Source organism: Schistocerca piceifrons, chromosome 4 (genome assembly GCF_021461385.2).
Source record: "Schistocerca piceifrons isolate TAMUIC-IGC-003096 chromosome 4, iqSchPice1.1, whole genome shotgun sequence".
Lineage (NCBI taxonomy): Eukaryota > Metazoa > Arthropoda > Insecta > Orthoptera > Acrididae > Schistocerca > Schistocerca piceifrons.
Genome location: NC_060141.1, coordinates 138,552,046 through 138,570,475, shown reverse-complemented (window position 1 = coordinate 138,570,475; position 18,430 = coordinate 138,552,046). Strand labels below are relative to the sequence as shown.

The following is an 18,430-nucleotide window of genomic DNA, read 5'->3' as shown; positions in this document are numbered from 1 at the left end:
GGCCGCTACGGTCGCAGGTTCGAATTCTGCCTCAGGCATGGATGTGTGTGATGTCCTTAGGTTAGTTAGGTTTAAGTAGTTCTAAGTTCTAGCCATTTGAACCAGCCGCACAGTCCTAATCCCGCGCGGCTTTCGTCGCTAATGAGGGGTTTTGAAATTCCAGATCGCCCTGAAATTCCCTGCTATTGGAACTCCCTTCGTCTTGTTTAGCTGGTGACAGGTTTCACGACTGTGACATTCAGTTCTACAGTGACTTTTGCAGCTCTCATCCTTGTATTTTTCATCACGGTCCTCTTCAATGACACTCTTTCGCAATGACTCAACACACACTTTCATCCGTATTCTGATTTCGCGGATGATGTTTTTTCGATTTCGCAGTATGCGGTATAAATATTCGATATAGTACCTCTTGAAACATCAAATACGAGGGCTGTTCGGAAAGCAAGGTTCGATCGGGCGCGAAATGGAAACAACAGTAAAAATCCGATGAAGCTTTGCGCAGTTGTGTTCTGCAGTGTCTCTAATATGCCTATCGATCGCGTCACGTCACTCTTTTCAGTTCTGAGAGAGCAGTGAGCACATGAAGATGCCTAGAAAATAGTGTCTCCCACCAAGGATAAGGGCCTGATGCGAGTTTTCGCCTCATGTCACGCAGCCCTCATAATGTAACTGTCATGTGTTTCTTTCTTCAGGTGAATTCGCAACCACACTCTGCAGGGCCAATAAAGATGCTCCTGCAGCATTTTCGATGGGAAGTGTTTGATCGCCCACAATACAGCCCATTATTGGCTCTCCCTGAGTTTGATCTCTACTCACATGAACCGCTGGCGATGAAGACAACATCGTGGCACAGACAACGAGCTGTAGAACAGTGTAGAGAATTGGCGGACAGCACAGGCGGCTGCCTGCTATGACGAGGGTATTGGGAAGTTGGGTCAACGCTGCGACATATGTCTCAGTTGGAGAGACATCCATGAAGAGAAGTAGCTGGAAGGTGTACCTAACTGTTGCAAATAAAACATTTTTGATTTCCACAGTGTAGGGAAGCAGCCTACTCACGCCTTATAAAATTCACATCAGTCTTTCCATTGTGTGCCAGCCTAGTCCGCTTTAACTAGCTCTGACGTCATAAATGTTGCGCAATACTTTAAAAATCAAGTAAATAACCTGAAACGTTTCTATCATGTCAGGAGTAATACTAAATCAATATGTGTTGAATATCAGTTCAATACTTTAACCATTTTCGAAATTTGGACGTTTTTCTGTAAAAATCATTGGCGCAACAGAAAAGAGCTAGAAACTTAAAAATTTATATTTAGATTCCTTTTTCATAATAATTTAGTAGAAACAGTATTCTGGATCTCACAAATTAAAATTTTAGTTGAAATTCATGATTTTCTGGTTTTTGTCTTAGAAATTAAGGAAGCAAGATAGATTAAGTAGGCGAATAAAAAAGGCTAGGATGTTTAAATTTAAGTAGAAGGGAGATCCGCTATAATCATAAAGATGTGAGAAGTTTCAACTGAATAACTATAAAACTATAGCGATAGCGTATCTCCAAAAGGCAAGTTCAGAGCTCGTCTACTGCGTGTAGTGTAATTAAATTAATTCTCTCGCCCAAAATATTTGACTTAGCCACGTCAGACTTTTATTATGATTACTTACCTGTGTGCTGATTACACATTTAAATTGGGAGCTTCATCGGCCATCAGCAAAGGAAGCAATGATTTATTCGATAACTTAAAGTGGTGCATTACTAGCCCAGCGGCTAGTCGGGAGAGCGGATTTGATCAGGCGTTCCCTTAGCCGTCTGCACCGCGGCTTTATATACAAGAACGCTGCGCGAGAAAGAAAGGCCCCAGTTCTCTCCAGACGCTGATTAGCGCACTACCTGTGCCGGGAGTCGCGTCGCGTCGGTATCATTGCTATAAACAGCCTCGGATGCCGTAATAAGTTACTCGGGATACGCGTAACCACGAAATTGTTTTCGAGTGAAGTGTTAATTCTGGGATGACTTTAATGATCTATTTTCAGTTTGCGTATGTCGTATTTTCACGTCCCGCCGCGGGACATACATTCTACCATTATTTAGTGTGGCGTTTGATGAACATTATCATCAAATTATGGCGAGCATTCACTTAAACATTTAATCTGAACAGTTATAGTTGCATCAGCGCATTAGACTCTGAACTGCTCTGGTAGTTAGTTGGATTGTGTGGATTCTTTTTGGTCTGTGTCTTTCAGAATATAGTGAACATTTTAGAGAAAATGGTTTTTGATTATGAATCCCAGACAATCTCCTAATTCCTCAGAGCTATAAGCTGTAGCTATAAATGTATTTCTCAGATGAAGTGGGCACTAGGAATTCTAATTACAGGCTTCACGTTTTGTTAATCACTTTCTGGTTGCCAATATTGTAGTTAGAGAGCCAGTGTTAAGAACGGCAAACAGCATCAAATAAATAATAGGAACATTTAATAACAATTATTCCGCCCGCCGCCCCACATATGTTGCTAATCGGCCAGGAAAGCATCTTTTCTACATTACATTCTACATTTAATAACAACAATAATTCCACGCGCCGCCCCACAACAGTGCTTTCCAGATGGAATAAGGAGGCCAGCGACGTGTTTTAGGCGAGTATTCTGCCTCAGTGGCTGGGGACCTAACCCCTGGGCCAGGCAGAGCACTGCCTAAGCGGATGTGACTGGGTGGTGAGTGCTCCCCGGCTGCCTGGCTAAGAGCGTAAGACGTTGCTCGCTGAAGCCATTGTTCACTCACCATGTTGCATAAGCGAAACCGAAAAAAAATGTGAGCGACATTCTCATTCCAGATATAATATTAGTCTGCGCTCATTTTCATAGTGTCTTTCGACTACTGCGTAGTTATTGCTGATTGATAGCATATAGAGTAGTCATTTACATGTTCTGCTGTGTTTTATACGGCGTTATTCCAACACAAGGGAGTTTTGTCGATTCCACGTCTAAGGAAACCTATTGTTTGGAGTTGAAGGCGCTACGTTTGAAAAGCAATTTGACTTTAGAAATAGTTTGCAAAATTACAATAGGACGATAATGCATGCCGTTGAGTGTATGGAAACGGCTGATTGGAGGTGTAAAAATGAAGAGAAGTATGGGAAATTGGTGAGCAGAGTGCTACGCAAAATCTAAGTGACAGTGGCCTTCGCGACCGATGTTTTGAAGTGTGTTCGAAATTTCTACCGACAGTATGCGAGTTTGTATTAGCTGACTAGCTGGAGCGTGAATTTCAGTTCACCCATGGAAAATGTGTTACTTCACTTCAAGATAAGTGTCTTGGTTACGGTTTCGAATATAAGATTTTATCGATAAAGGAGGGTTGTGAGACTGCATGTTTCATCAGTCTAGAGGCCGTAATCCTCATTCAGCGTCCGAAATGGTATAAATACGAAGGACTCAGATTACTGACAGCATTAATTTACTTCATATATTGTTAGATAAACAGAAAAGGATGAATTCTGAGAATGCGAGATAATGCAGGGGATGTAGATTATCAATGAATCAGGCTCTGGGAAAGCCCATTTACTTCTGTCATCATCTTATAGTCCGGCTTTTTCATGTTCCAGTTCGTTCCACCAGGTGCAGTTTCTTCTGTTATGTGTCAACAAGGTGTGAGTCGTTGCCTACAGATGTCAGTATACCTGGGAATCAATGTATGGTACACAGTGCCTCTTTTATTGTAACAGATGGATAACATCATCTTCTGTACATGGACGTACATGCATGTACTTGATGAGACAGACTAAAAACCCTCGCACTTCAAAAAGGATGTAATAAATAAGTCATGGTTGCAAAATATTGACACATATTATTTAAAGAAGCCAAACAAGTGGAAGATCAGATTCTGGAGAAATTCTGGAACATTCGGAGTAATACTAGGCTACCACTTACCTTAGAAAACAGGTTGCGCAATGGTACACCTCCATATATAGCATTTGCAGACATAGAGAAAGCTTTTGACAATGTTGACTGGAATAAATTCTGTGAAATTCTGAAGGTGGCAGGGTTAATACAGGAGTGACGGATTATTTACAACTTGTACAGAAACCAGACTACAGTTATAAGAGTTAAAGGACATGAAAGGGAAGCAGTGGTCGTTAAGAGAGTGAGACAGGGTCGTAACCTGTCCCCTATGTTATTCGCTCTGTTCATTGAGCAAGCTCTAAAGGAAACCAAGAAAAATTTTAGAAGGAGAGTTAAAATTCAGGGAGAAGAAATAAAAGCCTTGAGGTTTGCCGAGGGCGTTGTAATTCTGCCTGCAATGTGGCAACGGATGTGGACCATCCAGAATGTGTGCATCGTCTAAATCACTCGCCCACCTTACATTTTTTTGCGAGCCACAGTGCGCCTTGTGCGATGAGGCGAGGGAACGGTTAGTCAGGACAGTTTAAAGCGGCCTTTGTATAGGATGCAGGTGGGGTGGAGCCCTCATCCTGCACCGTAAAACTCAAAGTTGACGGACCATGTTAGCGAGGGGCGCTCCTTAACGCCCTCGCATGCTGCTCTTGGTGTAGGTTTCTGGAGAAACGTAGACTGGCTACAGTATGAAAAGCACTTCTGAAAAAGAAGAATTTGTTAATATCTTATATGAATTATGTATGTGTTAGGAAATCTTTTCTGAAGGTATTAGTCTAGCGTGTAGCTGTGCACAAAAGTGACAGTAAGCAGTTCTTGTGGAATCCTGTCCACTCAGGTCTTATAGGGTGCCTAGGAAGCTGTTTTCTTCGATAGCTATGAGGCGTGTTTTTTAAGTAAGTACCGTTTTGAAATTAAAAAAAAGATGTGCTAAGATATCTCAATAATTTTATTTTTAAATAAAAGCCTGTACCTTAATCTACTTTTCTACATAATTTCCGTCAATATTGAGGCACTTGTTATAACGTTGTACCAGTTTTTGAATACCCTCCTCATAGAAGTCTGCCGCCTGACTTGTTAACCACTGCATCACCATTGTTTTGACTTCGTCATCGTCTTGAAGACACTGACCGGCCAGGTGTTTCTTCAAGTGCAGGAGCAGATGGTAGTCACTGGGCGCAAGATCAGGGCTGTACGGAGGATGATCTGGGGTTTCCCATCGAAAAGATGTGATGAAATCTTTGATCTGATTTCCTACATGCAGACGGGCATTGTCTTGGAGCAAAACGATCCCCTTGTTCAACTTTCCACGTCTTTTGTTCTGATTTGAACGGCGCAGATTGTGCAATGTCTTACAGCAAGCTGCTGCATTGATTATCTCTTTACGACACAGAAATTCCACAAGCAATACTCCTTTTCCGTCCCAAAAAACTGTGTACACGATTTTCTGGGCAGGAACTGTTTGCTTTAGCTTCACTTTTCTGGGTTAATCTAAATGCCACAGTTCCATGGACTGTTGCTTTGATTCTGGTGTGACGTAGGCCATCCATGTTTCATCGCCCGTAACAGTTTGGCCGAAGAAATCATCACTGTCATTGTGGTACCGCTCAAGGAAAGTCAATGCATTGTCTAAACGTTTGGTTTTGTGCACATCCGTCAACATTTTCGGTACCCAACGTGCGCACAATTTTCGGTAATTCAAGTGCTCGGTCGCAATGCCAAACAAAACACTACGAGAAACATTAGGAAAGTCATCCCGCAATGAGGAACTCGTAAAGCGTCTGTTTTCTCTCACGTTATTGCCCACTTCCTGCATCAAACTTTCATTAACGACCGAAGGACGCCCACTCCATTGTTCATCATGCATATTTGTGTGGCCATCTTTAAATGCTCTCACCCACTGTCTTACCATTCCATCACTCATAATGTTTTCTCCGTAAAGTGCGCAGATCTCACGATGAATATCCATCGCTTTTAGGCCTTTAGCACTAAGAAATCTTTTAACAGCCCGTACTTCACAGTCGGCGGGACTCACGATTATCGGAGGCATCTTAAACACTCAGTATACAACGTAAACAAGGAAGAATCAGACTGTAATGGCGTCAGTGCGTAGACAGCAGATGTAGGTACCCAGTGCGCATGCGCAGAATGTCGACCGCAGCGCTACGGCCGCGGCGTGGCAAAACGGTACTTACTTATAAAACACGCCTCATAGATAACACACAAACAAATCATATTAACAGAATTTAGTACTGTAATTGTATTGAAACTTCCTGGCAGATTAAAACTGTGTGCCCGACCGAGACTCGAACTCGGGACCTTTGCCTTTCGCGGGCAAGTGCTCTGCCAACTGAGCTACCGAAGCACGACTCACAACCGGTACTCACAGCTTTACTTCTGCCAGTACCTCGTCTCCTACCTTCCAAACTTTACAGAAGCTCTCCTGCGAACCTTGCAGAACTAGCACTCCTGAAAGAAAGGATATTGCGGAGACATGGCTTAGCCACAGCCTGGGGGATGTTTCCAGAATGAGATTTTCACTCTGCAGCGGAGTGTGCGCTGATATGAAACTTCCTGGCAGATTAAAACTGTGTGCCCGACCGAGACTCGAACTCGGGACCTTTGCCTTTCGCGGGCAAGTGCTCTGCCAACTGAGCTACCGAAGCACGACTCACAACCGGTACTCACAGCTTTACTTCTGCCAGTACCTCGTCTCCTACCTTCCAAACTTTACAAAAGCTCTCCTGCGAACCTTGCAGAACTAGCACTCCTGAAAGAAAGGATATTGCGGAGACATGGCTTAGCCACAGCCTGGGGGATGTTTCCAGAATGAGATTTTCACTCTGCAGCGGAGTGTGCGCTGATATGAAACTTCCTGGCAGATTGTGCTAGTTCTGCAAGGTTCGCAGGAGAGCTTCTGTAAAGTTTGGAAGGTAGGAGACGAGGTACTGGCAGAAGTAAAGCTGTGAGTACCGGTTGTGAGTCGTGCTTCGGTAGCTCAGTTGGCAGAGCACTTGCCCGCGAAAGGCAAAGGTCCCGAGTTCGAGTCTCGGTCGGGCACACAGTTTTAATCTGCCAGGAAGTTTCATATCAGCGCACACTCCGCTGCAGAGTGAAAATCTCATTCAGTAATTGTATTGATTATACTTAACTCTGTATTTACAACTAGTTGTCGCAAGCAGTTGGCGACATGCAAATAATCAATGTCCTTTGGTATATACAATGTCCATGCAGTTACTCACACAAGTTCATATGGACCACAAGTCAGGGCTCTTCTAGCGCTCTCTTCTTGTCCAAGTCTACTAGTGTCCGTCTGAGGCTGGCAGGAGCAGCGCTTATTTCTATTTGTATAGAGGCCGTTCCTGTCGTGGTGTGGTCCTAGTCAGCATACCATTGGCTGACGTCGTCTCACAGCCTTCTCTGCGGTTACGTTCTTGATCTTCATGTCGGCGCTTGTCGTTACATCGGAACAGTTCTTTTTTATTCATCAGTAACTTTGGTACCCAACATATGTTTGCAGGAAGCGGACCCTGAGCTACAGAGCTTTGTAGACATACGACAGTGGCTTATTTGCACACTTACGAGGGGCGGTCACGTCACAGACAGAGCAATATATCCGAAACAGAATGATTGTGGAGACACATGAGAAACAAGAATAATCATTTATTAAAATAATATACAGCAAAATCTATTCAACTTCTTTTTTACAAAGATGTGGCCTTCATGTAAAGTTCTGAACCTGATCTAAACTAACACAGTAGATGATTACTATCTAAACTAATAATGGAAGTTTAATTTGGCGTGCAGTTAGAGTTTATAAGTTCACCCCATTAATAAATACCTAGACTATCATTATGACTAATCTCCAAGACTCGGCATTAACTGTCCAATTGTAACGTTATGTGTCTGTAAGCAGGCGATTTGGCTGCATGGAGTTGCTAGGAGGAAAAGTGAATTTGCTTGTGCGCTCCTGGCGCTCAGAGTGCTGCATGGCCACCTTAGCCAAAGCACCATGGCAGGGCAAACCGCAGCAACGGGTACAGGGCAGCCAGGTACAAGGACGAGCTGCGTCGCCGAAAATGGTTAAATCCAAAAGCTGGGAATTGGGATGGCTATTGTTTGCTATTTAGGGAGCAAAATAACTGATGATGGTCGAAGTAGAGAGGACATAAAATGTAGACTGGCAATGGCAAGGAAAGCGTTTCTGAAGAAGAGAAATTTGTTAACATCGAGTATAGATTTAAGTGTCAGGAAGTCGTTTCTGAAAGTATTTGTATGGAGTGTAGCCATGTATGGAAGTGAAACATGGACGATAACCAGTTTGGACAAAAAGAGAATAGAAGCTTTCGAAATGTGGTGCTACAGAAGAATGCTGAAGATAATGTGGGTAGATCACGTAACAAATGAGGAGGTATTGAATAGGATTGGGGAGAAGAGAAGTTTGTGGCACAACTTGACTAGAAGAAGGGATCGGTTGGTAGGACATGTTTTGAGGCATTAAGGGATCACAAATTTAGCATTGGAGGGCAGCGTGGAGGGTAAAAATCGTAGAGGGAGACCAAGAGATCAATACACTAAGCAGATTCAGAAGGATGTAGGTTGCAGTAGGTACTGGGAGATGAAGAAGCTTGCACAGGATAGAGTAGCATGGAGAGCTGCATCAAACCAGTCTCAGGACTGAAGACCACAACAACAACAACAACAACAACATTGTTTGCATGTTCTTTGTGAAGCAGAAATTGCTCCAAAAATGGTTAAATGTCAGACAAACTGAAAGATGGCCTCTTGCAGCTCTTTGAGAGCCTATAATAATGTATAATCAAATATTAATGCAGCTGTGAATTCATCACTGATCCCAGAAAAATGAGGTAATCCAACGACACAACAATAATTTCAATATTTTTAAAGCAACAAATGTTAATAATTCACTGTGACTAAATATTTTCACAATGAACCTCTGAATTAACAACTTTTAAGCACTTTGTGTGATTTCAACATACGAAATCTCAGGTGATAGCATTGCACTATAGCTAAAATCACTGAAAGCTACGTATCTATACCTGTTTTGTTTCTTGTTTTATTATGTTTTTTATATCTTTTCATTATGCAAATGTGTGTCAGAACATTGTATCCTCCACAATTTCATAGCAAATGAATACTGCATGAATACCTCATATTTTGCTGTACTTTTGTATTTATTTAATCAACAACTTAATATTTTGCCAGTAACTTTAAATATTAACTACAACTGACAATACAACAACATGGTAATTTAAGAAGTGGTCAGTCACATGTGTTAGCTGACACCATCCTTGTAACAGAGTGCCAAAAGACATTCCTGACAAGCAGGTCTAAATAATTGTTAAGACAGTATTAATGACTATCTGTTGTCATTTATCATGAGCACAATTGTGCAAAAATACTGGATACTTATTTATGGACAAATCTTCATTTACATTTATTGTGAATGGTTTGAGTGTGACTGAATGTTTATAACATTTCTTTATTTACAAATTGTTGTAATATAATTGATCGTGGAAGTGGTCAAAATCAATCAAATTATGTTTGTGGAATGTAAGAACGACGTTTTTTGGTGGTGATGGCCTTTAGCCAATGGAAAAACAGATAGTAACGCAACACTACAGAAGTCAAGTGGAGACTGGGACGTTTGGAGTGAACACCTCAAGGGAGCGATTCTGGACACCTGGAGGTTGGTTCCGGAAGAAAGCAGACTTGTCTGTGGTGTTCTGTGGGTTTCCGTGGACTGAGTGATAGATTCTGGACGGTAAATGACCGTTACCATACTTTAACGTTTAAAGGGATTTTTTTTTCGAGAGGTCTGAGCCTGCTCCAGAGTAGGACTCTAACTTTTTATGTTTGTATTAAGGAAGTGAGGATAGGCAGAGTATGTTTGCTATTCTTTGTATTGTGTGTGTTAATTTATAAACCATCATGTTGGACTCTGAACTGTTTTGAGCTGGTAGATACAAGTACGTCGAAACGTACATAATTATTCCGTATCTTTGATTGCAGTTTAGGATGGGGATTTTGCTAGTATTCTCATGATGTTCTTAGCATAATTTTACTGCATTTGATAAGAGTATTTTCTGTCTGTGTTTTCACTCAATATCTAGGACCTTTTTCTTTTATTTGGGATGTCCTTTCCTGAATAAACTTATTCAACATAATTCTCTGTCAGCTATATCAATTAAAGATTGTAGAATAGAACCCCTGTTTTTGAATTATTCATTTAACTTTTATTTTGTATTTCTATGTATTTTATTAACTCACTATTCTAGCCAATGCATAGACTATTTGACTGCAGAATCACAGCTTCAGATGATTATTTACAGCAAACTAGCTGCAAGACGTGAAATCAGACGTGCGCTGCTCGACCCTAAGATTACATCGGCCTATTCTTTTTAAACAGAGCCGTGCGTAGCCTAAGTGCCTAAAGTATGAGTAACCACAGGCAAAGATTCAACTGGTTTGCTCATATGAGATTCTGTTTAGAAGAGCAACTACTCAGCAATAACCGTTAAGTACCGTTGCACAATAATTGGAACAGGTCAGCAGTTACAGATAACATGTTGGCAATTGGTGGACGATAACTGTAGAGAACTGTCTCCCAAGTCTAAGCAACTGGAACTGGAACGATTGGAAGGGGCAGAATGCTGGCTGTGGCCGCTTAAATCTGGTGCTCGGGTGTATTAATGAGCAAGTGGTCTTCTGGCAGACGCATCAGATTTTTCTGAGCTTCAGCGCTGTCTCTGATGCCAGATGACTGGCCTAATTGAATATCTTGTTGAGGGAGCATAGAGTAGTTCCTGGTATATGCGCCACTTAGGTGTCGAGTGACCATATTAAGTGTGGCACCTTGCTGAGACTGCGGAGTGTGGCACCAATTGAGAGCTATCACTGTGTATTACATCTGGCGGACACACAGTACATTCAGCCAAGAAGAGAGTAGAGGTTTTTCAAATGTGGTGCTGTAAAAGAATGGTAAACATTGGATGGGGATATCAGGTAACTAATGATGAAGTACTGAATCGAACTGGAGAAAAAAGAAACTTGTTGCACAACCTGTTGATGACGTTGATAGGACACATTCTGAGTCATTTAGGTATTATGAGATTGGTAATAGAGGGAAGTGTGGGGAATAAAAGTTGTAGAGGGAGACCAAAGCATGAAAACAGTAAGGAGGTTCAAATGGATGTAAGTTACAGTAGTTACGCGAAGATGAAGAGGCTTGCACAGCATAGAGTAGCATGGAGAGCTGCATCAAACCAGTTTTCAGACTGAAGATCACAGCGACGACGTATGAACGAATGTTTTTGCATCCGGTGGCTGTACGAATAATATCTTTGGGATTCTGGACGGCAAAATATTATCAAACTTAATCGACGTTTCGTTCTACGATTCAAAGGCCATCAAGGTGACAGCTGAGGCATTTTGCTCGTTAAACCTACCAATGTACTCTTACTGCTCTTTGCAACGTCACAGTTTAATTCACACTAATTAGCGATGGGCAAATTAAACTGACGAAAGATCTATGGATTAAAATCTGTAAGACACAAAATATTATTCTCGCGGATCAACTAGCTTGGTTTCGTATTTCGTGCTCATGAATATTTGGAATATCTTGAGTGTACTAATTTGATTCACACTGGGTAATCAGACTTTTATAATCGAATGATATTCACTTTTTAAGCAAGTACTACAATTCCTAGTTATCTCAACGAGATGGCCACAATAGCAGCTAAATAAATATCGCCCAAGCATGTTATTTGCGCTCATGCAACAAGAGTCACCCACACCTCCACTTGGGAATCTGTCAGTAATGTATTAAAGACATTAATGGTAAGAAATAATAAAACAAGAGTCATCACTTGAACGATATAAATAATTATTCACACTTATGTGTGTTTGCAATGATACATACATCTTAATAGACCAAGGCCGGGAGGAGGAAAAGTAACGAAGGAAGACACAAAAGAAGACAGATGAAGACACGTAAATGATAGGGATCATGTCACAAAGATATCGTAATTTATACCACTTCCTCTAGATTTTGCAGCACTTTGGATTCATATTTTGTAAGTAAGACTCCTTACTTTGTCACTAGTGACTCAGTGCATAATTCAGGTATTATACTTGGTAAAAAGTAATTTTACTAATACAAGAAAAACTGGAAAAAATACTGATATGTTGTTATAATAATCATTTATCATTGGATGATAGCACTTAATATCAGAGCGTATATCAGAATCATCTAGCGCCCAAGTCTCATAATGTGAGCAAACAGTTACCGAGCCTCAGCTTTATGGTATCCAGCAATATTGGACACTCAGAGACACACCAGCATGAATACGAGAAAATGAAGGGTCTTTAGACATTTGAAGCATTGTTGATTCAGTGTTACCACATAAAAAATAATTTTGTGTTGTATATCTAACTAGATTTGCTACTGGATCGATAATTTTTTGATGAGAAACTTACCAAGTAGAAGAGAGGTATTCATTATGCAGGCAAGAAGCAAGTTATCCTATACAAAGAATTATATACAGACACTGAATAGATTTCTGGTGTGTCTCAAAGTAGTTTAGTAGAGAATCGTTCATGTTCATGTTATACATTAATGACAAAGTTTGGGGGCATGGACTGCTTTATAAAGTATTAAAAGTTGTCCCATGCAGGCAACAACACTAATTGACAACATTTACAGTAACTACGGGAAAAGACTCTAGCTGTCCAAAAGTATTGAGTAATGCTCCTCTCTTGTTTAATTTATATATATATATATATATATATATATATATATATATCTGATATTCCTCGAAAACAGTCCAGAAAGTTTGGCTGTGCAGACAACTGGCCAATAGCCACCCAACACAAAACAGTTGAAACAACAGAAGAAATCCTAACTTCTGATCGAGGCATCTTAAGCCAATATTTCCGTAAATGGAGGTTACAACCAAACTCAAATAAAACAGGAAAAGTTGCGTTTTCAATTGTCCAATAGATTGGTACACAGAGCCCTTGACGTCTATTTTGAGGGAGACAAACCTCATCACAACTTGCATCCAAAATACCTTGGGATCATTCTAGATAGGATACTTTCTTTTAAGGAGCACTTGACACGAGAATCTGGTAATCTCAAAAGCAAACACAACATTCTCAATAAACTCTGTGGCACTCGTTGTGGATTGTCAGTAAACACTCTTTTTTAAAAAAAGTGTGTGAAATCTTATGGGACTTAACTGCTAAGGTCATCAGTCCCTAAGCTTACACACTACTTAATCTAAATGATCCTAAGGTCAAACACACACATCCATGCCCGAGGGAGTACTCGAACCTCCGCCGGGATCAGCCGCACAGTAAAACACTCTTCGAGTATCAGCACTCGGTTTGGTATACTCAGCAGCAGAGTACCGTGTGCCTATCTAGTTTAATAGTCTGCACGTAAAAAAGAATGATAGATGTACAAGTTAAAAAAGTCATGTGCATTATTAGTGGGTCGGTAGGAGCTATTCACACATACTGGTTACCTATCTTGAGCCACATTCCACCTCTTGAGACTGGATGAAAGAGCGTGCTATTGTTAGAATGCCAGAAGACTGCCGATAAACTGGCGTTCAAACATTGAACAATGTATTCACTGCTGAGTAGAAGAGGCTAAGATCAAGACATCGCACTCTTATCACAGCCAGGACTCTCACGGATGGATGGAAACGTTGCTGGCAACAAAACTTCACTCCACATTGCCTGAAACTGCCCTGCATCCAGAAGAACCCCCCTGGATTTGAGCAGTCTCAGGCAATTTGGGCTACCATGAACTGCATCTGAACGGGCCATGGAAGATGTGCAGACACTCTCTACAAGTGGGGCAAATCTTCATCACCATCATGTGACTGCAGTGCACAGTGACAGACAATTGTTCATTCCGCATCAGCATGTCCCACATGTGCCTACAAGAGTTCTTTCGAAGATTGCTGACAGCGAGGAGTGGCGTGACAAAATACATAAAAGACATTGAAATCCGTGTAGAGCTGTCGACATTTGTGTTCTTGTATGATGGAGGGCTGTGTTTAAATTTTGACATGTAGAAGTTTTGGAATCCTCGCATGTGTATTGACATACAATAAATAAATAGAAAATTTGAATTCTCTTCAAAAAATTCCAGCAAGAGGCGTACCAAGACTGCTTCCGGAAGTGGAAACGGTATTAGGAGCGGTGTATCAATTGTGAAGGAGAGTATTTAGAAGAAGACCATGCACATTAAGTGAAAGGTAAGTGTAGAAAAATTTTGTGGACAAAATATGGATTGTGCGAAGCGCTGTCTGCGAATTTTCTTTCATCTCGTCTATCGTTGTAAATATTTGTCCTTTCAACGGGATTTCAATTTTGGAAATAAAATAAAAGTCAACGGGGCCCAGGTCTGGAGAGTACAGAGTATGAGGCAGGACAGTGATTTCGTTTTCTGTGCAATAGTCTCGCATCTACAGGAATGAATGAACGGGTGCGTTATCGTGATGCAAGAGCCATTAATTGTAACGCTTCGTTTCAGGCCGTTTCCTTCTCACATTTTCTTGCAGGCGTCCCAACACGTCACGTTACAAATGGTTCAAATGGCTCTGAGCTGTATGGGACTTAATATCTGAGGTCATCAGTCCCCTAGAACTTAGAACTACTTAAACCTAACTAACCTAAGGACATCGCACACGTCCATGTCCGAGGCAGGATTCGAACCTGCGACCGTAGCGGTCCCGCGGTTCCAGACTGAAGCGCCTAGAACCGCTCGGCCACATCGGCCGGCACGTCATCTTACATTCTTCTGAAATCTTTCAGACAGTCAGTCTTCAATTGGTACGCACAGTTTCTTTGTCGTTCCTGACATGAACGTCGTCGGTAAACGTCGGAGGGCATCCTAGACGAGTGTCATATTTAACATCCGGCGAGTTTCAAACAGTGTGAACTATTCGTTTCACCGAGTACTGCTTAAGCACTCGTCACCGTAGGCCTCCTGCATCATTTTGTGTGCTCTATAAAGGTTTTCTCGAGATTCACGCAAAATTTAATGCAGACGCATTGCTCTGCCATGCCCGCATCTCGTGGTCGTGCGGTAGTGTTCTCGCTTCCCACGCCCGGGTTCCCGGGTTCGATTCCCGGCGGGGTCAGGGATTTTCTCTGCCTCGTGATGGCTGGGTGTTGTGTGATGTCCTTAGGTTAGTTAGGCTTAAGTACTTCTAAGTTCTAGGGGACTGATGACCATAGATGTTAAGTCCCATAGTGCTCAGAGCTATTTTTTTTGTTCTGCCATCTCGAAATTCGCAAACTGTGCAGCACAACGTTCTACTCGACACAGCACTAAACAATAACTAACAGACTTACAAGAATGAAACTTGTGGCAGTTACACATTAAACACAGGCATGTGCTGGGATGCCAGCCGCATTTCGCTCCGACATACATTAATGACTCAGGAGACAGTATCAGTCATAATTTCACGTTTTTCACAGATGACGCAGTTACCTGTGAGGAAATTCTGCCTTGTAAAAACTGGGCTAATATCCAGTTAGATGTAGACAAAAAGCCAGACTGTTTCAAAGACTGCCAGCTACCTTTTAAATACGGAGAAATGTAAAGTTCTGTGTTTCTCAAAATACATAAATATGTAACAGCCTTTCACAATAAGATTAATTATCATCACAATGTCAATATGTCATACAAATATTTGGGAGTAACAAATTCTAGTGATATGAAGTGGAACAAACACAAAGGCTCAGTTGTAGGCAGAGCAAATGGCAGGCTCCAATTCACTGCTAGGACACTAGGAAGCTGAAGTTTGTATACAAACATTACTGCATGCGAAATATTTACATGGCCCCTACTTGAGTACCGCTGAAGTGTGTGGGTCCCATATCAGATCACACTGTCATACAATGTCGAGCGTATACATATGACTAAACATACACACACACACACACACATAGATCACACTGTCATACAATGTCGAGCATATACGTATGACTTGAAATACACACACACACACACACACACACATCTCAGCACAGCCTTCCAGATGCCATATTTATGTGGCCCCCTCTCATTCCGCCCCCTCCGTCCTTGCTGCATGTGTATAACGTAAAGGGGGATGAATTGAACACACACACACACACACACACACACATACACGCATATATATGTGTTCAAAAAGAAACTGAAATTTTGAAATAGCGAGCCAAGCAGAAGAGAGAGAGCGCTGCCCTTCCTGAGCGCACCTAGCTGTTGCCTTAGACAACAAACTGCCATTTGCCTCGTGTGGCTCAGCAAGCGAAGGAAGCTCGTGTACAGCCTGCTTGTGGGTTAGCGCAATGAGGGAGCTTGAAAAACAACGCGTGTGTCTGAAATTCTGCTACAAACTTTCACATAGACATTTCAGATACTTAGCCAAGCATACGGGGAGGACTGTATGAGTCGCACGCAGTGCTACAAGTGGTTTAAATCTTTTCAACAGGGCAGAATGTCGGTCTGTGACGATTCCAAGTCTGCACGTCCTTCCACATCAACAGATGATGGCCTTGTGGATAGCGATCGTGCTGTGATTCGCGGATTAGATTAGATTAATTATTCATTCCATAGACCCACAAAAATAGGGGATCCTCCTGGGTGTGGAACATGTCAGTTAAACTTATTATAAAAATATAATTAGAAAAACTTGAGTTTCATTAATTTTAATGATCCTCAGTCAATAAACAGTAAAATTATGTACATGAATTAAAATTAAGCTTCTAATATTTACAGGTTTAATCCTTACATCTGCTTTCATTAAATCCATAATTCACACAGTAGCTAGTTGCTTGGCTATTACAACCAAGTATTGTCAAAAATTTAAGTAAATTATTCATTTCAATGATTCTCGCTTAAGAACAGTCAAATTATGTACAAGATTTAAAATTAAACTTCCACTGTTTACAGACTTAAGACTTATACCTGCTTTCCATACATCCATCATTTACACAGTAGTTAGTTACAACCAAGTATTGTCAAATATTAAAGTATAATAAACTTTCATTAAAATGGTCTACTGCACTTGTTGAGAAATTCATGGATAGAATAGAAGGAGTTGGCCACCAAAAATTCTTTTAAATTATATTTAAATTGTGCCTTGTATGAAACAAAACTCTTAATGGTTGCTGGTAACTTATTGAAAATATGCGTTGTTGAATACTGGACTTCTGTCTGGGCAAGAATAAGTGATTTTAAATCTTTATGTATATTGTTGTTATTCCTAGTATTGAAATTGTGTACTAAGCAGTTAGTTGGAAAAAGATATGTATTATTTACAACAAACTTCATTAAGGAATAAATATACTGAGAAGCTGTGGTTAGTATGCTCAGTTCTTTGAATAGGTTTCGACATGATGTTCTTGGATTTACACTACACATTACTCTTATTATACGCTCCTGTATTCCAAACATTTTTTCTCGGTTTGTGGAGTTACCCCAAAATATGATACCATATGACATAACTGAGTGAAAATAAGCAAATTTTGCCAGTTTTTTTATACTTATATCTCCTATGTCTGACATCATTCGCATTGAAAACACAGACTTATTTAGGCGCTTTAGCAGTTCGTTAGTATGTCGCTCCCAACTGAATTTATTATCAACATGTAATCCGAAGAATTTTACACTCTCAACTTCTCCTGTTTCCATGTCATCATATTTTATACACACACTAGAAGGAAATCTCTTGGAAGTTCTGAACTGCATATCGGAAATTGTCGTATAACAGTTGAGGAAGTTGCTGAGGAGGTAGACATTAGCGTAGGATCATGCCATCAAATTTTGAGTGAAAAACTTGAGATGCATCGTGTCAATGCAAAATTTGTATCGCATTTGTTGACTGAAGATCAGAAACAGACTCGTGTTGAAATGTGCGAGGAACTGCTTGCCGCTGTTAATGTCAAAGAAAACTTTCTTAAGAACATCATAACAGGCAATGAGACGTGGGGATACGGCTACGATACTGAAACGAAGATGCAGTCGTCGCAGTTGATGGGTAAAGAGTCATCTTCTCCAAAAAAAGCACGCATGAAGAGACAGGAAGAGCAGTTTAATGATGAATGCAGTATCTACAGGCAGTATGTGGCATCAATGAAGTGATAACTGTCACAGGTGAGAAAAACTAAAAATATAGCCAAGCTGAATGATGTCCTATTAAAAGAACAAACAGACTCAGTTTGGCGTCGTCATGGTGTGGATATGTCAGGAGCATCAACCAGTAGTGTTGATTTCCCTGCCACATACATAGCGACACTGCGACAAAGTGAAGGGCGATTTCTGTAACATCACACAGAACAAACAAAAGTTAGCTAATATGCATATTTAACAGTGTTCTCCATTTACTTAGCAGCAAGTCTTTGGTTGACTGTACTTGCTTTCCTGAAATTTGTGTATTTTTATAAAGAAATAGTGCTATCATATTTGGTAAAAATTCAAACTCAGTAAATGATATCCAAATGAAGTTAAAGAA

At 40.9% G+C, this 18,430-nt stretch overlaps 1 protein-coding gene across 1 annotated transcript in view; it reads left to right on the top strand.

The window, feature by feature from the left end:
* Positions 1 to 900: 900 nt before the first annotated feature.
* Positions 901 to 18,430, top strand: part of LOC124796307 (cholinesterase 1-like) — a 248,441-nt gene continuing 230,911 nt past the window's right edge. Inside the window, exon 1 of the mRNA XM_047260433.1 lies at positions 901 to 994. Within this exon, the coding sequence (XP_047116389.1) occupies positions 911 to 994 (84 nt within the window). The 5' untranslated portion in view covers positions 901 to 910. The remainder of the gene's footprint in view (positions 995 to 18,430) is intronic.